The 23,175-nt window shown below is 40.8% G+C and overlaps 2 protein-coding genes across 3 annotated transcripts; both read left to right on the top strand.

Annotated features, from left to right (window-relative positions):
• Positions 1 to 1,224: 1,224 nt before the first annotated feature.
• On the top strand, positions 1,225 to 10,381 carry LOC116371286 (B-cell receptor CD22-like). Its single transcript, XM_031820171.1, has 13 exons — positions 1,225 to 1,246; positions 2,234 to 2,311; positions 2,880 to 3,191; positions 3,309 to 3,518; positions 3,701 to 4,033; positions 4,128 to 4,415; positions 5,194 to 5,460; positions 5,825 to 6,088; positions 6,191 to 6,454; positions 6,624 to 6,714; positions 6,820 to 6,874; positions 7,917 to 8,152; positions 9,179 to 10,381. Exons 2-13 carry the CDS (start codon positions 2,257 to 2,259, stop codon positions 9,282 to 9,284), a joined length of 2,481 nt encoding a protein of 826 aa, XP_031676031.1. The 5' UTR covers positions 1,225 to 1,246; positions 2,234 to 2,256; the 3' UTR covers positions 9,285 to 10,381.
• Positions 10,382 to 10,976: 595 nt separating this feature from the next.
• LOC116371289 (B-cell receptor CD22-like) lies at positions 10,977 to 22,089 on the top strand. 2 transcript variants are annotated; one of them, XM_031820181.1, is made up of 13 exons: positions 10,977 to 11,119; positions 12,105 to 12,169; positions 16,945 to 17,022; positions 17,261 to 17,608; positions 17,827 to 18,030; positions 18,797 to 19,135; positions 19,218 to 19,466; positions 19,745 to 20,008; positions 20,220 to 20,310; positions 20,499 to 20,538; positions 20,821 to 20,901; positions 21,103 to 21,195; positions 21,266 to 22,089. In XM_031820181.1, the coding sequence occupies exons 3-13, from the start codon at positions 16,968 to 16,970 to the stop codon at positions 21,287 to 21,289; spliced, it is 1,788 nt and encodes a 595-aa protein (XP_031676041.1). In that variant the 5' UTR covers positions 10,977 to 11,119; positions 12,105 to 12,169; positions 16,945 to 16,967; the 3' UTR covers positions 21,290 to 22,089. The 2 variants fall into 2 exon arrangements, with proteins under 2 accessions (XP_031676041.1, XP_031676040.1); XM_031820180.1 differs by lacking the exons at positions 10,977 to 11,119; positions 12,105 to 12,169 and adding an exon at positions 16,002 to 16,119 and having other exon boundaries at positions 21,266 to 22,087.
• Positions 22,090 to 23,175: the final 1,086 nt, after the last annotated feature.

The following is a 23,175-nucleotide window of genomic DNA, read 5'->3' as shown; positions in this document are numbered from 1 at the left end:
GGTGTAGCCAGTGTTGTTTCACCATTTCTATCTGATTCAGGGTTGTAATGTTGACATCAGTGTGTTGGTGTAGCCAGTGTTGTTCCACCGTTCTATCTGATTCAGGTTGTAATGTTGACATCAGCACAAGATTATTTCTTCTTTATTATTTTTCTATTGAACATTTATTTAACCAGGAAGGCTCATTGAGATTTAAAATCTCTTTATCAAGAGTGTCCTGGCCAAGATAGGCAGCACCAAGTCATTACAAAAATGACAGGAAAACAACATGAAAAACTACAAGTCATCTAGTAAATCCCATAGAATTCCAGAGAGAATAACAAAATCAAAAACAGCAAATATAAACATAGACAGGTCCGGGAATCAGTCTCAAGATCATTCATCAGTGATTTTAAAAACATAGACAGGTCCGGGAATCAGTCTCAAGATCATTCATCAGTGATTTAAAAACATAGACAGGTCAGGGAATCAGTCTCAAGATCATTCATCAGTGATTTAAAAACATAGACAGGTCAGGGAATCAGTCTCAAGATCATTCATCAGTGATTTAAAAACATAGACAGGTCAGGGAATCAGTCTCAAGATCATTCATCAGTGATTTAAAACATAGACAGGTCAGGGAATCAGTCTCAAGATCATTCATCAGTGATTTAAAAACACCAATCAGGACAAGTTCTTCCAGTTTAAAAGTATTCTGTAAGGTGTTACTATTATTGAGGACATTATTATTAGGATGGTGCAGTAATGTTGAGATGCCAGTAGGAGGAGCTCTACTCTAGAACACTGGAACCTTCAGTACCACTTTGATGCAGCTGATGAGGAGAGGAAATTGAATGTGTTTGTAGAATAGAATGAATGACATCATGGAACTGACCAAATGTAAATGGAACTTTGACCTGTTCCATGTAGAACTCAGAGGGACAAGGCAACACATTCTAAGATATTATAAACATTCCATAGAGAATAGTCAACATATTGTTAACATGGTTCTGTATTTAAATAAAAGCGGAAATGGGTGACATTTTGTCCATTATAGAAATGTAGGACCCATTTTTAATACAGTAACCTCCCTTTTCTGATGTGCTGTTCTGGTCGTCATGCATGTTAGTGTCTTAAAGAGGAAGGAAAGGACTGTGTCATCTACTTTAAATATGTATCAACCACAGAACTGACACTTACTAGCAGTTTCCACTCACTATCAGTCAGTTGACTCACTGTACAAGACCTCTCCTCTTCACTTCACTCTGTAAGTACTCTTGACAATGTCTTGAAATATAGTTTTGGGTTATTTGTTTTTAGTCATAAGTCATATACTTGAGGGTAATGTATAATTCTACTTGTTGTTATGTTTTGAGCTGTGTTCTGGTTGTTACATCAGGGTCAGTATTCATAAAGTGTGTCAGTGTAGGAGTGTTGATCTACATAGAGATGAGATGATTAACCAGGGTAAAAAAAGACATTCAAACCAATATTTAAACACTGCAGTGTGTGTGTACGTGTCCGCCCCCATGGGTGTGAATTACACAGTGGATTTATCTGAGGGCCCTTTAGGACCAGACTGATAGGGAGTAGGGTTGACATCTATACTGTGTAGGATGTGTGTTTTAACTTTTCTACATCCATAACAACCAGCTCTCTAGACTTTGATACAGACTCCATGGGCCTTATGGGCCTTTACTACAGATAGTGTCTGTATTTGTGTGTGTGTGTGTGTGTGTGTGTGTCAGTCGCTGTTTAGCCTCACAGCTTGAGGATAGTAGCTATCATTGAACCTGGTGGTCAGTCTTTATGCTGCTGTACAGCTTGATGGACTGTAGAGGATTGAACATTTATCCTCCTATATTTGGGGTTCTGAGAATAAAACAGCTTCAGAACGATCAATATAGAAATGTGTGTTTACAGTAATACTGTTGATGTTGAATAAGTTATTGTTGTTGTTTATAATGATGATGATGACAATTGTATATATTAGGAATTTATTTTTGCATCATGCCAGTTTAAGTAGACAGACGTAGACAGACATGCAACACATCACACACATTACATACATAGTGCAATAGACTTACAGACAGACAGTATTCACATAGACAACCATATAGCACAATACAACACAACACAATATGATACTGTTTTGTTTTCAGTAATGAGGCCCTGTACCCCGTTTACAGTTTCTACTTCAATGTATCAGGTGGAGTTATTCACCAGCTATAGAGTTGTTGTTTATGTTTCTAAGACTGCAGGGTGGGAGATGCAACAATGGACTTGAGAACAGCAGGTAGTGTGTTGGTGGTCTTTCTCTGGTCTGTAGCAGGTATGGTCTCATTCATAATGTTTTAGTTGCCCTGTATATCAATCTAAAGACATTTCTAAAAGGAAAATAATCATAATGTTATTCTGGTGTTTTCTGTTAGGTGTCTCCACTTCCCTTTAAATAGTTATATTTCACACCTCACTGATTGATGCTTATCTCTGGTTTCCATTCACACTTCTGCATATCAGCAGCAGTAGCAGAATAAGAAGGTTGTCAACCACCAGCGGGGTTGGGTCAATTCCATCTCAATTCCACTCAATTCAGGAAGTAGACTGAAATTCCAATTCCAATTATTTTCAAATCTTTTGAATTAGGAACATTTAGAAAATGTGGAATTGTAATTTGGTTAACTTTCTGAATTGACTGGAATGCTTTTTACTTCCATGATGTTTATTGAAATGAATACTAGGATGATATAAGGGAATGTACATTTGAGTAGATGGGTCCTGCAGTATCCTGCACATGTTTACATGCATTTGGATGTAATATTGTAATGTCTGTTTTTTTATAGTCTTGACGTCACAAATGAAGTTCTCTCAAGGTTGAGTCCTGTGACACTGTGTTTCAGGTGTTCTGGGACAAAATACTGTGAAGAGTGTCTGTGCCTTAAAGGGGTCATCAGTGGACATGCGCTGTCCTGTTCCCAGTGTGACCCAAGTCACAGAGATAGTCTGGTTTAACACATGGTTGAATCCTTATGATCTGAGATGGGACCCTAAGTATGATGGTCGTGTGGAGTACAGTGGAACTACAGAGAAGGACTGTATCCTGAGAATCACAGACCTGAGACAGAGTGACATAACAACATATCACTTCAGATATAAAACAAACCAGTATTCAGAATGGAAATATTCATATGGATTCACTCTCAGTCTCACAGGTACTGTATAAATAGTATCGTACAGGTCAAGTTATTTATTACATGTTCTATGAGACCAGTGAAATGGTGGTGACTGACAGACTTCCTCCATTATTGTTTCATAACCTCTCCCTTCAGATCTAAAGGTGGAGAGGATATATGACAACACACTGACCTGTAGCACCACCTGTACTCTGACTGGTAACCCCACATACATCTGGTACAAGAACGGACAACGTCTAGATGAGAGCACCTCCCCCCAGTACAAATACTCAGTCTCCAGTAACTATGACAATAGTTACTCCTGTGCTGTAAAAGGCCATGAGGATCTCCACTCTCCTGCAGTGTGTAAGTGGGGAAAAAAAGTGTTGATTCAAACACAGTGTTTCACTCTAGCAATACCACCAGCTCAAATGGTTGTGATCCATACTGAAATGACTTGAAATGAACAGTTTACTTCTTTACTTTGCACCTACAGAAACAAGACATGAAAGTTGAAACTATTAACAGAGAGCCTCTTTATGTTTCAGGTGTTCAGGGTCACAACTGCTGGAGGGTGACTTACACCAAGAGGAGAATCTGTGTCTTGAAGGGCTCCACAGTGAACATATCCTGCTCTTACACTCATCCCACTAGTTATATAGAACAAGGTTCATTCTGGTTTACACAGAAACACCCTGTAGATGTCAGGTCATATCCAGAGTATACAGGTCGTGTGGAGTACAATAGGAACACAGAGAACCACCACACCATGACAATAACACACCTGACAGAGAAGGACTCGGCTGAATACATATTCAGATTAATAACAACAAAAGAGGGGAGATTTTCTGGCCTTCCTGGTCTGATGTTGACTGTCACAGGTAATACTTCACCTACAGTTGTTACTGTAATAGGACAAGTCTAATCACATGACAAGCCAGTCGGGAGTCAAATATGACTAATGTTTCCTCTTAGATATCCTGTTAGAGATGGATCCTACGTCTGTGTCAGAGGGGGAGAGAGTCACACTGAGATGTAGAACCCAATGTACAGTCGGTCTCAACCCCACCTACATCTGGTACAAGAACAGACAAAGTCTGACCAACCCAGTCACCAGTTATAACAGCCTGATCCTAGACCCAGTCACCAGTTATAACAGCCTGATCCTAGACCCAGTCAGCAGTGAGGATGCAGGGAACTACTCCTGTGCTGTAGAAGGCTTAGAGAGAATCCTCTCTCCAGAAGAGACTCTCACTGTCAGATGTGAGTACATGGAGTGTTGATATATCTACAGTGAAAGTCATTGATATCATCTCTTTAATAGATGGTTCTACATGTCAGTGTAATACACTAATCTCTACTAATTTACATCATCTCTGTAATATATGGTTCTGTATGTCAATGTAATCTACGAATCTATACTAATTTACATCATCTCTGTAATACATGGTTCTACATGTCAGTGTAATATACTAATCTCTACTAATTTACATCATCTCTGTAATACATGGTTCTACATGTCAGTGTAATATACTAATCTCTACTAATTTACATCATCTCTGTAATACATGGTTCTACATGTCAGTGTAATATACTAATCTATACTAATTTACATCATCTCTGTAATACATGGTTCTACATGTCAGTGTAATATACTATCTATACTAATTTACATCATCTCTGTAATACATGGTTCTACATGTCAGTGTAATATACTAATCTATACTAATTTACATCATCTCTGTAATACATGGTTCTACATGTCAGTGTAATATACTAATCTATACTAATTTACATCATCTCTGTAATACATGGTTCTACATGTCAGTGTAATATACTAATCTATACTAATTTACATCATCTCTGTAATACATGGTTCTACATGTCAGTGTAATATACTAATCTATACTAATTTACATCATCTCTGTAATACATGGTTCTACATGTCAGTGTAATATACTAATCTATACTAATTTACATCATCTCTTGCTTCCTTACATGGTATATGGGTTCTTATTTGTTCTGTCATCTTCAACACCAGACGGCCCAAAGAACACCTCAGTGTCAGTCAGTCCCTCTGGTGAAATAGTGGAGGGCAGTTCAGTGACTCTGACCTGCAGCAGTGATGCCAACCCACCTGTGGACATATACACCTGGTACAAGAAGAATGGAGGTGGCTATCAGAGTATGACAGGACCACAGCATGTCTTCAAACAAATCCAGTCATCTGACAGTGGAGAGTACTACTGTGAGGCCCAGAATGAGATGGGGACAGACATGTCTAGGACCATTAACATGGATGTGAAGTGTGAGTAAAGTACAGCTCAGTGTTTGAATGAGAAGGTAGCAAAACAATTAGAACTAATTTAAGTAGCCCTTATGCATAACATCTCCAAATGTGTATTATTGTTAACATTTGTGTAATTTATATTTTTAGATAGTTCTCTGACTTAACAGAGAATATATTTTTGACATGTCATTTGTAAATATACTACTGTCATATCCTCGAGACATTTCTATTCTATTTCTTTTCTATTTTTAATAGTCTGGCTTCACAGATTTTGATATATATGATGACCATTATAATCATCTGTCAAATTCAAATTAATTTTTTACATTTCATTTGTAAATATACTACAGTCATTAACCTCTGACATATTCTCGTTTACTAGATACTCCAAAGAACAACTCAGTGTCAGTCAGTCCCTCTCGTGAAATAGTGGAGGGAGGTTCAGTGACTCTGACCTGCAGCAGTGATGCCAACCCACCTGTGGACAAATACACCTGGTACCAGAAGAACGTAACCTCACCAAAAGCATCAGGACAGAGTTACAGCATCACTAACATCATCTCTGAGGACAGAGGAGAATATTACTGTGAGGCTGAGAATAAATATGGACGTCTCAACTCTTCTTCTGTGTCTGTGGACGTTCAGTGTAAGTTCACCTCATCTTTAATCAGAGGATCACATTTAAATTCATATTTCAATAACAAGAAAAACACTATTTAATACACTGTTGTTACATATTGTCCACCAGACGGCCCAAAGAACACCTCAGTGTCAGTCAGTCCCTCTGGTGGAATAGTGGAGGGCAGTTCAGTGACTCTGACCTGCAGCAGTGATGCCAACCCACCTGTGGACAAATACACCTGGTACTTTCAAAATGAGACTTTTCTAAATGGATGTGGACAGATGTACAACATCAGTAACTTCAAGTCTAAGGACAGTGGACATTACCACTGTGAGGCCTGGAATAGAAGAGGATCTAGGAACTCTACAGCTGTGATGATCATTATACCAGGTGAAGTTTCATGTTATATATTTCAACACAAAATTATGTTTCAATCTAATATTAATAATTGTACTTTAGCTTATACAACTTTGTTTTATAATTATATATACATTCAGATTAGATCAGTTATTAACAAATATTGTTCTATTGTACCCATATCATCCATATTTTATTGTAGGGAAACAAACCTCAGTTCTGACTACAGCTGTAGGAATCATAGTGGTTGTTCTGGTTCTCATCCTCTGTTTCTCTGGACTCATGTGGTTCAGGTGAGAGATTCTTTTAAAGATTATTTCACTCCAACTCTTTTTTATGAACTTACTTTGTTCATTGATTCGTTCAATAATAAATGTATTAATTAATGTGTAAACCAGGAAGAAGGCCTCCAAATCCACCTCTGACACAAGAGACACATCAGAGAATGTACAGGTGAGTCTGTTGGAAACAGAGAATGTACAGGTGAGTCTGTTGGAATCAGAGAATGTACAGGTGAGTCTGTTGGAATCAGAGAATGTACAGGTGAGTCTGTTGGAATCAGAGAATGTACAGGTGAGTCTGTTGGAAATAGAGAATGTACAGGTGAGTCTGTTGGAAACAGAGAATGTACAGGTGAGTCTGTTGGAATCAGAGAATGTACAGGTGAGTCTGTTGGAAACAGAGAATGTACAGGTGAGTCTGTTGGAATCAGAGAATGTACAGGTGAGTCTGTTGGAAACAGAGAATGTACAGGTGAGTCTGTTGGAAACAGAGAATGTACAGGTGAGTCTGTTGGAAACAGAAAATGTACAGGTGAGTCTGTTGGAATCAGAGAATGTACAGGTGAGTCTGTTGGAAACAGAGAATGTACAGGTGAGTCTGTTGGAATCAGAGAATGTACAGGTGAGTCTGTTGGAATCAGAGAATGTACAGGTGAGTCTGTTGGAAACAGAGAATGTACAGGTGAGTCTGTTGGAATCAGAGAATGTACAGGTGAGTCTGTTGGAAACAGAGAATGTACAGGTGAGTCTGTTGGAATCAGAGAATGTACAGGTGAGTCTGTTGGAATCAGATAATGTACAGGTGAGTCTGTTGGAATCAGAGAATGTACAGGTGAGTCTGTTGGAATCAGAGAATGTACAGGTGAGTCTGTTGGAAACAGAGAATGTACAGGTGAGTCTGTTGGAATCAGATGAATGTACAGGTGAGTCTGTTGGAATCAGAGAATGTACAGGTGAGTCTGTTGGAAACAGAGAATGTACAGGTGAGTCTGTTGGAATCAGAGAATGTACAGGTGAGTCTGATGGAAACAGAGAATGTACAGGTGAGCCTGTTGGAAACAGAGAATGTACAGGTGAGTCTGTTGGAAACAGAGAATGTACAGGTGAGTCTGTTGGAAACAGAGAATGTACAGGTGAGTCTGTTACTATCAGATTATGTGTATTGCTTGGTGGAACATTTCTACTCCTCATGTTGTCTGTCCTCTTCCCATCAGGGAGACTCTAGTCCAGTGTATGAAAACGTCTCAAGCATGACCATGGCCCCTACTGCAGCACAGACAGCAGCCACAGATGACCAGGATGATGTTCACTACTCCAGCGTCCACTTCTCTCACTCCAAAAACCAGGAAGTGCCTCTGTACTCCACCGTCCAGCTGTGTAAACCCCAGAAACAGGAAGAGGATGTCCAGTACGATACTGTGAAATTCAACCTCCCCAGTGCTGCCACCCGGTGAGCATATTCTGCCATTACAACAACATAGAGCCAATTATAGAGCATTGTGAATACACCACATTAAAGCAGAAGTTGGCTTTTAGATGTTGTATTAGGGTCAAGACACCTTTGTGATTTAACTTGTTTAAGAGAAACTTCCCCCAACCAGCAATTCACTTCCTCATCCTCGTTGTGCAGTAAAGAGGCTCTGAAAAAACATGAACAAATGCTAAAAAAAACACCTAATACGTCCTTTTACAAACAGAAATATCTCAGTATAGTGATGCAGGTCTTTAGATGTAACAGTTGTACACATGACATTGTGTCATTCTGAACTTTATCCACAACGTTATATTCCGTTTTGTGATGCTCCTGCTGTTTCTCCGTCCAACTGTTCTATTCTCAGTGTATCAGGCTGCTAGAACGGACGAGAAGCATCGTTCAAGTCTCAACAACATGGAACATGACGTTACGGATTATGTTCAGAATGACACCATTTCATGTGTACAACATCTAAAGACATGCATCACTATAGACTACTGAGAGCTTTTTAGTTTCTAAAAGGTTTTTTTGGGGGGGGGGGTTTGGAGCCCACTGACTGAACAACGAGGATGAGGAAGTGAATAGATGGTTGGGGATAGTTTCTCAAAAACGAGTGAATTCACCCAAAGAAAATCTGACCCTCCTATAACATTCCAGCTACATATGTTTCTAGATTTGGTTGTAAACAAGCTTTATTCTAGATTACAGCTCATTCATATGCTGCTGCTTATTGGACGAGAAGACCATGACGTCATTAATAAGCAAAAGAGTTGACCCCTAGTGGCCACTAGTAATGGAATTTCCTTACAAACCCAACAATATAATGAGAGAGTGGTGGTTTTGAGGAACTGTTCTGTGTTCCAAATGGAACCCTATTCCCTATTTAGTGCACTAATTTTCAACAGAGCCATATAGGCCTTGGTCAAAGTAATGCACTAAAAAGAGTATATGAATGTTTTTTTAGGGGGATGCAGATTCTGTTAAATTTCTGTTTCTCTTCAGACCCACGGCAGCACAAGCAGCTGAGGAGGACTCTTCTGAGATCTATAGTAGAGTCAACAAACCCAGAAGACCTGAACACAACAAACCCAGAACCAAGAAGACCTGAACGCAACAAACCCAGAACCAAGAAGACCTGAATGCAACAAACCCAGAACCAAGAAGACCTGAATGCAACAAACCCAGAACCAAGAATACCTGAACACAACAAACCCTGAACCAAGAGGACCTGAACACAACAAACCCTGAACCAAGAGGACCTGAACACAACCAACCCAGAACCAAGAGGACCTGAACACAACAAACCCAGAACCAAGAACTGAAAACAACAAACTCAGAACCAAGAAGACCTTGTATATCTGGACCCGTATATTATAACTAGTGGTATAATTAAGCAATAAGGTCAGAGCCGGTGTGGGATATTGGCCAATATACTGTACCATGGCTAAGGACTGTTCTTAAGCACGACACAACGCAGAGTTCCTGGATACAGCCGTTAGCTGTGGTATATTGGTCTATATACTGTACCACGGCTAAGGACTGTTGTTCTGCACAACGCAGAGTGCCTTGATACAGCCCTTAGTCGTGGTATATTGGTCTATATACTGTACCACGGCTAAGGACTGTTGTTCTGCACAACGCAGAGTGCCTTGATACAGCCCTTAGTCGTGGTATATTGACCATATACTACAAGCACGAGGGCTTTATTGCTATTATAAACTGGTTACCAACATAAATAGAAAGTAAACAAATATTTTGGTGTCATACCAGTGTTCTATTGTCTGATATACTGTATGTGAAATGAAATGCGTATTCAGCCAATCAGCATCCAGGACCTAAACTACCTGGTTTATAATAGTATCTAGTAATATACAGTGCATTCAGAAAGTATTCAGACCCCTTGACCTTTTCCACATTTTGTTATGTTACAGCCACAGACTTCAAACCTCACACTCAGTGTCTATTTATATAGACTTCCAGTAAGTTAACTTACAACACACTTCACTTCACTTGATTGTCAGACGTAACAGAGTTAACTTCTAGCTGGCTAGCTAGCTTTCGGTATCACTGAACAACATCTGCTTCATGTAGCTAACAAGCCAACTGAGATAGTTAGTTCACTGAATTCATATACCAGTCCAACGTCGACTCTTAATAACACAGTATCTTTACATGGTTGGTTTATTCTGTCTACATTTCTTTACATTTTCAAATGTTATTTGACATTTTATTTTGTGTATTTTCATTTGTATCTTTATCTGCTGCCATCCTCCCCTGACTCCGCCCACTTCTTCCCCGAAGTCGACCTGACTCCGCCCACTTCTTCCCCGAAGTCGACCTGACTCTGCCCACTTCTTCCCCGAAGTAGACCTGACTCTGCCCACTTCTTCCCCGAAGTAGACCTGACTCTGCCCACTTCTTCTCCGAAGTAGACCTGCCCCGCCCACCTCTTCCCCGAAGTAGTGTCACGAACCCCGCTTCCTGAGTCTGTGTTTGCCTGTGTTTCTGTCCTGGAGTGTGTTTCCGGTGTCCTGGAACGCACCCTGTCTGGTTGCCGGGCAGATTAGCTTGTTGGGAGATCGATGTTCACCGCACCTGTATCCCATCAGTAATCTGCACACCTGTCCTGATCATCACCTCTCCCCTTCAAAAGCTCTGACCTGACATCCATTCCCTGCCGGATCGTTAGCCATGAACAGTATGTTGTGCCATAGTATCAGCCTCAAGTTGGATAGAATTTGTTTTGTTGTTTTTTACGTCTTGCTTGCCTTCAACTTACCTCCGTTTGTTCTGTCTTCAGTTACTCACCCGGATCATTTACCCCATTCCCGCCTGGTCATCGGAGGATTCCGCTTCCCCATTGGATCCACCTATTTACTCCCATCAACTCACCACCGCTGCCCGCTACGCCACCTGGATGTATCTACCCACTCACATTCACTTGTAAATAAATACTCACCTTCTTCCTACTCTCCTTGTCCTGGTCTGCTTCTGGGTTCGATTTTGAAGAAACGTGACAAGTAGACCTTGTGAGCATCGTAGATTTGCATGTTTTGCTCTCTGATCGGATTGTCTGAATTCACTAGTTGAGTGTCAATCACAGAAAAAAGCAATAGCTATAGAGTGAGTTGTTTATGTTTCTAAGACTGCAGGGTGGGAGATGCAACAATGGCCTTGAGAACAGCAGGAAGTGTGTTGGGGGTCTTTGTCTGGTCTGTAGCAGGTCTGGTCTCATTCATTATGTTTTAGTAATGTTATCTTAATGTTATTCTGTGTGTTCAGTGACATCGTCTGTTAGGGGCTTCTTCTTTTCTGGAATAGTTGTCTTTCACACCTCACTGAGTAACACTTAGGTCCTTTCTGTGGTTTCCATTCACACTCAGCAAGTAGAGTACGGCAACAAAGTGTGGACAAATGCTGTTAGTGTGAGGAAATGGGTCTGTAATGTATAATCACTATAATGTGTGATTGTGTTTCAGTGTTACTGGGTCAGGATGGCAGGAGTGTGAAGTACATCACTCAGAGTATCTGTACCTTGAAGGGGTTAACAGTAGAGCTGACCTGCTGTTACACATATCCCAGTGGTACAGTCACAACAACCTTCTGGTTCACTAGAAATGATGCTGAGGAGAATCCTGTGACTCTGAGTGATGAACCAGACTACACAGGTCATGTGACGTACTGTAGCAACAAGAAGAATGGCCACACCCTGACAATCAGAGATCTGAGAGAGTGTGACTCAGCTATGTGCAAGTACAGTGATATAGTTTTTAGTCACTTTATTTGGATAGTCTGGATAGATGCTCTACAGATGGTCATGTTATCAATACACTTCCTGTTGATAAGTTACTGCTTATATTTTTTACTGTGTCACAATAGTCTCTTTCTACTATTGTCACTGTACCTTGACACAGCTCTCTCTCCACAGTGTCCATCCTGACCCTAACTGGGACACACACCACTGAAAATGAGGACCAGACACTCTGGCAGTAGGTATGTTATAACATATTCATTAATGTGTTTATTTTGTATATAGTATTTGTGTTTGTTTGTGTGAGTGAGTGAGTGGGTAAGTAGATAAGTGAGAGAAAGACAGACACAGAGGAGAGAGATGAACACAGAAAGTAGAAGTGTAACGGCTTTCTTCCGTCGAAGGAGAGTCGGGCCAAAATGCAGCGTGGTTAGTTCGATACATGTTTAATGAAAACGAATACGAACAATAGAAAAACAACAAACGGAAAATGTGAAAACGTATACAGCCTGTCTGGTGACAACTAAGACAGAGACAGGAACAATCACCCACAAACACACAGTGAAACCCGGGCTACCTAAATATGGTTCCCAATCAGAGACAACGATAATCACCTGACTCTGATGGAGAACCACCTCAGGCAGCCATAGACTTTACTAGACAACCCTACTCAGCCACAATCCCAATACCTACTAAAACCCCAATACAAAAACACAACACAAAATAAACCCATGTCACACCCTGGCCTGACCAAATAAATATAGAAACACAAAATACTAAGACCAGGGCGTGACAAGAAGTGAGAGAGAATACTATAGAGCAGTGTGTAAAGTGCTCATACTGTGTTTCCTTTGTCACTGTCTCTCTGAGTGTGAAAATCTCCCACAGTGACACGTTCACATCTCTTCAGAGAGATGCTCAGCACTCCGTATATCAGACCATCCAGGGGAGAAAACCACCACAGAACCTGGACTAAAGAGAACCACCACAGAACCTGGACTGAAGAGAACCACCACAGAACCTGGACTGAAGAGAACCACCACAGAACCTGGAGGGAAGAGAACCACCACAGAACCTGGAGGGAAGAGAACCACCACAGAACCTGGAGGGAAGAGAACCACCACAAAACATGGACTGAAGAGAACCACCATAAAACATGGACTGAAGAGACCCACCACAGAACATGGACTGAAGAGAACCACCACAGAACATGGACTGAAGAGAACCACCACAGAACATGGACTGAAGAGAACCATCACAAAACATGGACTGAAGAGAACCATCACAAAACATGGACTGAAGAGAACCATCACAAAACATGGACTGAAGAGAACCACCACAAAACATGGACTGAAGAGAACCATCACAAAACATGGACTGAAGAGAACCACCACAGAACATGGACTGAAGAGAACCATCACAAAACATGGACTGAAGAGAACCACCACAGAACATGGACTGAAGAGAACCACCACAGAACATGGACTGAAGAGAACCACCACAGAACCTGGACTAAAGAGCTATGGCTCCAAACCAAAGCTAGTCCTTACACTCTATTCTCTTGCTAATATATTGTTATAATATCTTGAAGGTTCAACCAAATTACAAAATGACACATTGGTTTCCCTTCCCTTTTAGCAGTCTATGAACATGGTGTGACATCAGTCCCTGCTTTGGTTTAGTTTCTCCTGACACTGTTTCCACTTGCTAACGTTTTAGCATTCGTGGCACAAATCCCATTCGTCATGTGACTGTTAAGAGGCATTTCTCGCCCATCATTTCAAAATCAATCAAACGTTTTTTTTAAATGCGTTGTGAAGGTCAACAAAGTCACTTCCAGATGATTTGAACATGATGAGAGAATGTTAACATGTGAAATCTTAATATCAGTCCCGTGACTTGAATGGGATTTTTGTAAATGTGGGAGTGTTCGACATTGTAGCTGACTTTATAGGCAAGTCGAGATCTACAAATCACCTTGCATGATGAATAACTACTCAATATTATTTATAGATCATTCAGTCAGTCACAATTTACCCATGATACATCAGTTTTGATGTTCTCGAACACTGTCTGTGTGACTGCTGAAGGAAGCCTTCTCTGCATAAGCTTCTTGGTTCCTGACATAGAGTTGGATAGAAGGTACATCTTGGCATCTTTGTCATGATGTCTTCTGTGACAGAATCAGCAGCACCATTGAGGGCTATTTCCATATTAAAGTAGTTTATATCTTCATCTTCCATAAGTTTAATAACAGTCGGTATACCAACTGAAATGGGGTATTCAATGGCTTAGCCGTGCTAAAACAGGCTTTGAAGCAAGTACGTCCTCTATTCAACTCTATTGTCCCTGACTGCTTCAATGTTGTGTCAACCACAGACTGCAAACCTCACACTCAGTGTGTATTTATATAGACTTCCAGTAAGTTAACTTACAACACATCTCCCCTTCACTCTGTAAGTCTGCTTGACTATATCTTAAAATATGTTTATTTTATCATGTGTTTGTGTCCATGAACTTCTGTATCCTGTTATGTGCATGGCGATGCTGTTGTAATGTATGTTTAGTTTTTCTGTTATTTACAGTATACTCTGTAGATGTATTTCTGCATATTTAATCTGATACAGTATTGTACATGGGGTTACACATATATTTTTGTATGGTATTTTAAGGACCATCAAAGCAAGAGATTGTTGTGGAGACTTGTTTGAAAATGAACTAAAGTAAGACTGAGAGCAACAGTGGTTAGGTGTATGCTTCGTAAGAGCTTTAGGAGTGGTACTAACATGAGACACAGTGATGGTGGGTTGTGTATAGGAGTAGTATTAACATGAGACACAGTGATGGTGGGTTGTGTTTAGGAGTAGTATTAACATGAGACACAGTGATGGTGGGTTGTGTTTAGGAGTAGTATTAGCCTAAGACACAGTGATGGTGAGTTGTGTTTAGGAGTAGTATTAGCCTAAGACACAGTGATGGTGGGTTGTGTTTAGGAGTAGTATTAACCTAAGACACAGTGATGGTGGGTTGTGTTTAGGAGTAGTATTAACATAAGACACAGTGATGGTGGGTTGTGTTTAGGAGTAGTATTAACATGAGACACAGTGATGGTGGGTTGTGTTTAGGAGTACTATAAACCTAAGACAAAGTGATGGTGGGTTGTGTTTAGGAGTAGTATTAACATGAGACACAGTGATGGTGGGTTGTGTTTAGGAGTAGTATAAACATAAGACACAGTGATGGTGGGTTGTGTTTAGGAGTAGTATAAACATAAGACACAGTGATGGTGGGTTGTGTTTAGGAGTAGTATAAACCTAAGACAAAGTGATGGTGGGTTGTGTTTAGGAGTAGTATAAACATAAGACACCGTGATGGTGGGTTGTGTTTAGGAGTAGTATAAACATAAGACACAGTGATGGTGGGTTGTGTTTAGTATAAAGTATTTTGTTGGTTTAAATGCACACACTCAGTATCACTTCCCTGTTCTCCTTTCCTGTCTGTCCCGAGTCATATCAGAAATCTGTATATACACATTAGACTTTACAGAACATGTTCCTCTGTAGCTCAGTTGGTAGAACATGGCACCTGCAACGTTATGGGTTTGGTTCCCAGGACCACCCATAGGTGCTCTAGTCTAGAACACTGAACCTTCAGTACCACTTTGATGCAGCTGATGAGGAGTGATGGTCATGGGTGTTTAAATGGAATGGGTTCTAATTGAATAACATCAATGAACTTTGACCTGTATATTCAGAACTCAGAAGGGCAAGGTAGGTCATTAAAATGATAATGTTATAAATAGTATAGTCAACACATTGTTTACATGGTTCTGTCTGTAGTATAAAAGACCACAGTGAAAATTGACACATTTTTTAAATAAAATTAATATATGCCCAGACTTGTCTTTTACATCATTTCTGTTCTATTACAGTAACAGCCCTTTTCTGGTGTGTTGGTCTGGTTGCCATGTTAATGTCTTTACTAAACAGGAAGGACAGTTCTGCATCCACTACTTGTGTTCTGACTGCTTTTATAAGGTTTCAACACTTACTTCTTGTTTTCACTCACTACCAGACAGTTGACTCACTGTACAAGACCTCTCCTCTTCACTTCACTCTGGAACTACTCTTGACAATATCTTGAAATATGGTTTCTGGTTATTTGTTTTTAGTCATAAGTCAAATACTTGAGGGTAATGTATCATTTGTGTGTGTGTGTGTGTGTGTGTGTGTGTGTGTGTGTGTGTGTGTGTGTGTGTGAGAGAGAGAGAGTGTGAAAGAGAGTGAGAGAGTGAAAGTCACTGGCTATTTAGCCTCACAGCTTTGGGATAGGTGCTGTCATTGAACCTGGTGGTCAGTCTTTAGTCACTGGCTGTTTAGCCTCACAGCTTGAGGATAGGTGCTGTCATTGAACCTGGTGGTCAGTCTTTAGTCACTGGCTGTTTAGCCTCACAGCTTGAGGATAGGTGCTGTCATTGAACCTGGTGGTCAGTCTTTAGTCACTGGCTGTTTAGCCTCACAGCTTGGGGATAGGTGCTGTCATTGAACCTGGTGGTCAGTCTTTAGTCACTGGCTGTTTAGCCTCACAGCTTGGGGATAGGTGCTGTCATTGAACCTGGTGGTCAGCCTTTAGGCTGCTGTACAGCTTGATGGACCGTAGAGGATTGAACATTTATCCTCCTATATTTGGGGTTCTGAGAATAAAACAGCTTCAGGATAATCAATGTAGAAATGTGTGTTTACAGTAATACTGACCTGTTCAATAAGTGATTGTTGTTGTTTACAATGATGATGATGACTACATATATTAGGAATTTATTTTTTGCATCATGTCAGTTTAAGTAGACAGACATGCAACACAACACAACCATATAGCACAATACAACACAACACAACACAATATGAGCCTGGTTCATTTTTAGTAATGAGGCCCTGGACCCCATTTACAGTTTCTACTTCAATGTATCAGGTGGAGTTATTCACCAGCTATAGAGTGAGTTGTCATTTATGTTTCTAAGACTGCAGGGTGAGAGATGTAACAATGGCCTTGAGAACAGCAGGAAGTGTGTTGGTGGTCTTTCTCTGGTCTGTGACAGGTATGGTCTCATTCATAACTTATACGTTGGTCAATCTACAGACATTTGTATTACATTTGCTTGTGTTCTGTTAGGCATCTCCACTTCACATTAAATAGTTATGTTTCACACCTCACTGAGTGATGATTATCTGTGGTTTCCAATATGGCAACAAAGTGTGGACAAACCCTAAACAAAGTGTGAGCCAAAATACCTTGTTCTAATACTGATACCATTGTGATGTCTAACTGTGTTTCAGTGGTACTGGGTCAGGATGGCTGGAGTGTTACATACACCACTCAGAGTATCTGTACCTTGAGGGGGTCAACAGTGGATCTGTTCTGCTCTTACACATATCCCAGTGGTCATAAAGTCACAACAACCTTCTGGTTCACCAAAAAGTATGATGTGGAGAATTATGTGAGTCTGTTAGATGACCCAGACTACAAAGGTCGTGTGACGTACCGTAGCAATAAGAAGAATGGCCACACCCTGAAAATCACAGACCTGAGAGAGAGTGACTCAGCTACGTACAAGTTCAGATTTATAACAAAACGAACTGAAGGGAGATATTCTGGATATCCTGGAGTCACTCTGTCTGTTACAGGTACAGTGATATTATACAGTGATATTATATATAGTGCTAATCTGTTTAAATTGTTTAATTGGTTCAGGAAAATTGTCTTGATTTGTACAGAAATAATATAAAAATGAATGTATGGTATAAAAGGAATGTCTGAATTGATGATTTGAGAACGTCCACTCCTGCCTCATTTTAACTAGACAACAGGTCATTGATGGTTTTAATGTTGTTATCTACTCCAGACCTGCAGGTGAAGGTGACCACTACATGGTGGTCAACGACACTGACCTGTAGCACCCCCTGTACTCTGACTGGTAACCCCACCTACACCTGGTACAGGAACAGTAAGATTGTACAAGAGGACTCCTCCCCCTCATACACAGTCCAATTTAAAACTGAAGACAGCTTCTACTGTGCTGTAAAAGGCATCAATTCTCCTGCAGTGTGTGAGTGTGACTAATACACTTTTAAAGTCTGTCAAAATCCTCCAATACACCATTGGTCAGTGTTGATGTTTAGTGAAACAGACATGAGATAGAGCTACTATTCCATATAGATTAATGGTGGTTGATGTTTAGTGAAACAGACATGAGGTAGAGCTACTATTCCATATAGATTAATGGTGGTTGATGTTTAGTGAAACAGACATGAGGTAGAGCTACTATTCCATATAGATTAATGGTGGTTGATGTTTAGTGAAACAGACATGAGGTAGAGCTACTATTCCATTGAGATTAATGGTGGTTGATGTTTAGTGAAACAGACATGAGGTAGAGCTACTATTCCATATAGATTAATGGTGGTTGATGTTTAGTGAAACAGACATGAGGTAGAGCTACTATTCCATATAGATTAATGGTGGTTGATGTTTAGTGAAACAGACATGAGATAGAGCTACTATTCCATATAGATTAATGGTGGTTGATGTTTAGTGAAACAGACATGAGGTAGAGCTACTATTCCATATAGATTAATGGTGGTTGATGTTTAGTGAAACAGACATGAGGTAGAGCTACTATTCCATATAGATTAATGGTGGTTGATGTTTAGTGAAACAGACATGAGGTAGAGCTACTATTCCATATAGATTAATGGTGGTTGATGTTTAGTGAAACAGACATGAGGTAGAGCTACTATTCCATATAGATTAATGGTGATTGATTTTACAGTTCTAAATACTGACACCATTTGAAAAATGTACTTGTGTTTCAGCTGTTGAGGGTCACAGTTATTTCCACGTGACTTACACCCAACAGAGGATCTGTACCTTGAAGGGGACATCAGTGGACATATCCTGCTCTTATACTTATCCCAGTGGTCATACAGTCTCTGAAACAAACTGGTATACAAATGGAAAACTTGAAGAGGCGTCTCAAATCCTGAGCCCGGGCTATGGACGTCGTGTGGAGTACCTTGGAAATATGCAGAGTGACTCCATCCTGAGAATCACAGACCTGAGAGAGGAGGACTCAGCTGAGTATAAGTTTAGATTCAGAACAGATCAGACAACCTGGGAACCCACCTTCCCTGGAACAACTCTGACTGTGACAGGTAACACTGCAGGTCACATCCTATCAATACTGCAAAGGATTACTTAATGATGTACTCAGTGCTTTAATCCTCTTTCATTTAGGTCTGCAGGTGAAGGTGACTCCTGCCACTGTGACAGAGGGACAGAAGGTGACAGTGACCTGTAGCACCACCTGTACTCTGAGTGACAACCCCAATGCCACCTACATCTGGTACAAGAATGGACATGTAACCAACCAATCTATCAGTCTGTTCCTAAACCCAGTCAGCAGTGAGGATGCAGGCAGATACTCCTGTTCTGTAGAAGGCCATGAGGATCTCCCCTCTGATGAAGAGACTCTCACTGTCAGATGTGAGGATGTGTGATCCATCTCCAGTTGTATTCTTTTAGTAACATCTTCTCTCATCTATTATATCCATTATTTCAATCTTTGTCCAAGTTCCATGATTGTACTCATCTCATTACTGTAGTAACTACAAGTACTTCACAAACACTGTATTGTTACATTAATGTCTAAGTTATACATATTTATATTAATATTTCATTTATTTTAATCACAAGTCCAAGTTCCATGATGCTCCTCATGTAAAGCTCTATGTATGAACAATGTGTTACATATTATCCACCAGACGGCCCAAAGAACACCTCAGTGTCAGTCAGTCCCTATGGTGAAATAGTGGAGGGCAGTTCAGTGACTCTGACCTGCAGCAGTGATGCCAACCCACCTGTGGACAAATACACCTGGTACAAGAAGAACGTAACCTCACCAAAAGCATCAGGACAGAGTTACAGCATCACTAACATCATCTCTGAGGACAGAGGAGAATATTACTGTGAGGCCCAGAATGGAAGAGGATCTATGAACTCTACAGCTCTGATGATCATTGTAGCAGGTAAAGTTTCATCTTCAATACTTCAATACAAAATGATGTTCAACAAGAAATGATGTTTCAAGGTATCTTCTTCTAGTTTGCCTCATTACACATTGGTTTATAACTATACATAGGCTTCTATATACAAGTATTACATTAATGTCCTGTATTGCTGTATATTCATTTTCACTTCATAATAACATGTCCTCATATCATCCATTTTTTATTTTAGGGAAACAGACCTCAGTTCTGACTGCAGCTGTAGGAATCATAGTGGTTGTTCTGGTTCTCATCCTCTGTCTCTCTGGACTCATGTGTTTCAGGTGAGTAAAGAAGGAAAACTGATATTTGTATTATTCCTTCACCTTAACACTCTGATTTGTTACAAACTTAATTCATTCATAAATGTATTTATTTGCCCAACGCCCTTAACTGCTAAACTGTATTGGTAACATATCAACTTCCACTAGAGGTCAGTAGAGAGCAGAACTCACTCTGTCCCTCTTTACAGGAGTTTCACAGGAGGAAGTGATGCGTCAACAGACACACAGGTGATTATATCAGTTATTAGTTACACCATGGCACCCCCCCCCCCTGTGTAGTGTTAGGGCAAAAAAAAACATGCACCCAGAGGGAGCCCCAGCTCCGAGTTTGGGAAACCCTGAGTTACAACTAATTTACTGTTTCACTACAGTCTCTTTGATACTATTTTCATTGTTTTCTCTCTCTCTCTCTCTCTCTCTCACTCTCTCTCTCTCTCTCTTTCTCTCTCTCTCTTTCTCTCTCTCTCTCTCTCTCTCTCTCTCTCTCTCTCTCTCTCTCCCTCTCCACAGAGTGTCCGTCCTGACTGTAACAGTGACACGTACACAGGTCTGAACATGAGGACCATGTCCCCTGACTACGACACTCTGGCAGTAAGTCTCTTATAATACATTTGGATTGTTTGTGTTTTATACAGTACTTTAATGTGTTTATAGAAAATGATGGAAAGACTGTTTCAAAGAACACATGCATTTCCTCTCTCTCTCCCTCTCCTACTCTCCCTATATCTTTCCCTCTCTATATATATCTTTCCCTCTCTCTTTCTCACTCTCTCTCTCTCTTTCTGTCCACAGAATGTCCATGCTGACCCTAACAGTGACCCCAACAGTGACATGTACACACCTCTGAACATGAAGACCATGTCACCAGAGTATGACACCCTGGCAGTAAGTGTGTGTGTGTGTCCATAAACATTTTAGTGGGAGTGTAAATTGCTAATTCAGTATCTTCTTTCAGAATGTGAGGGGACCCTCCCACTGAAGAGAACCACCACAGAACCTGGACTGAAGAGAACCACCACAGAACCTGCACTGAAGAGAACCACCACAGAACCTGGACTGAAGGAAAGTACCTCAGAACATCAACTGAAGAGAACCACCACAGATCCTTTACTGAAAAGAACCACCACAGAACCTGGACTGAAGAGAATCACCACAGAAGCTGGACTGAAGAGATTCACCACAGAAGCTGGACTAAAGAGCTACGGTTCCAATCCAAAGCCAGGCCTCACACCTCTATTCTCTTGCAACCATATCTAGATGGTTTTCCAGACCATGAACTTTAGCTTTGAGTAAATGGTGGAATATATTTGTAATGTTCTTATTATGATGATAAATGGGATGGGTTATGCTGCTGCTTTTTTTCAATGGGATTTTCCCATTTCCATATTTTTTCTTGTGTCCCAATCTGTTTCCTATCTGTAGTTTAAGATTACATTTCTGATCTGTTCCTATGGGGTTTTGCCATATACAGATGTTTTATAACATCAATAGTCCTACTTTCCTCAGTAACTAATGTGGATAATATTGATAACAGCTAATATTGATAACAGCTACTATTTTTGTAGCTTTTGGGCCAAGTTTCTCCTGATGTGTTTAATGATTTACTTTGTATTGCTGTCAGACATTATTACTTATTTGTATGTTTTATATTACGTAATCCTATATTGTTTTCTTTCATAAAAAAAAATGTAATCAGTACATTGCATACATTTAAGCATTTGCAGTTTTTTACATGTTATATTAATTATAATTCTATATTAAAATTGTATATTAAAAACATGTGTCTGTCTCTCTGTCTCCCCGCCATAGTATATACAGACTGCAATACCAGACCCCACCACAAGGGGCATAGTATATACAGACTGCAGTACCAGACCCCACCACAGGGGCATAGTATAGACAGGCTGCACTACCAGACCCCACCACAGGGGCCTAGTATATACAGACTGCACTACCAGACCCCACCACAGGGGCATAGTATATACAGACTGCAATACCAGACCCCACCACAAGGGGCATAGTATATACAGACTGCACTACCAGACCCCACCACAGGGGCATAGTATATACAGCCTGCACTACCAGACCCCACCACAAGGGGCATAGTATATACAGACTGCACTACCAGACCCCGCCGCAAAGGGCATAGTATATACAGACTGCACTACCAGACCCCACCACAGGGGCATAGTATATACAGACTGCACAACCAGACCCCACCACAGGGGCATAGTATACACAGACTGCACTACCAGACCCCACCACAGAGGCATAGTATATACAGACTGCACAACCAGACCCCACCACAGAGGCATAGTATATACATACTGCACTACCAGACCCCACCACAGGGGCATAGTATACACAGACTGCACTACCAGACCCCACCACAAGGAGCATAGTATACACAGACTGCACTACCAGACCCCACCACAGGGGCATAGTATACACAGACTGCACTACCAGACCCCACCACAGGGGCATAGTATACACAGACTGCACTACCAGACCCCACCACAAGGAGCATAGCCACTATTACAGGAGTTTGATTTCTGATTTAATCAAGACACTTCAACAATAAAGAAATACATGCTGTACATCTAACATTGATTTACTGTGAGGTTTAGCTACAATGTTTCCTGAGGGGAAGACCTCCCCTCGTGACTCCAGTGTTAGCCCTCTCCTCCCCTCAGGATTCCAGTGGTGGACCTCTCCTCCCCTCAGGACTCCAGTGGTGGACCTCTCCTCCCCTCAGGATTCCAGTGGTGGACCTCTCCTCCCCTCAGGACTCCAGTGTTAGCCCTCTCCTCCCCTCAGGATTCCAGTGGTGGACCTCTCCTCCCCTCAGGACTCCAGTGGTGGACC

The sequence above is a fragment of the Oncorhynchus kisutch genome, unplaced genomic scaffold (assembly GCF_002021735.2).
Source record: "Oncorhynchus kisutch isolate 150728-3 unplaced genomic scaffold, Okis_V2 scaffold3072, whole genome shotgun sequence".
Classification (NCBI taxonomy): domain Eukaryota; kingdom Metazoa; phylum Chordata; class Actinopteri; order Salmoniformes; family Salmonidae; genus Oncorhynchus; species Oncorhynchus kisutch.
Note: the sequence above shows the minus strand (reverse complement) of the source record. Positions and strands in the feature narration are given on the sequence as shown.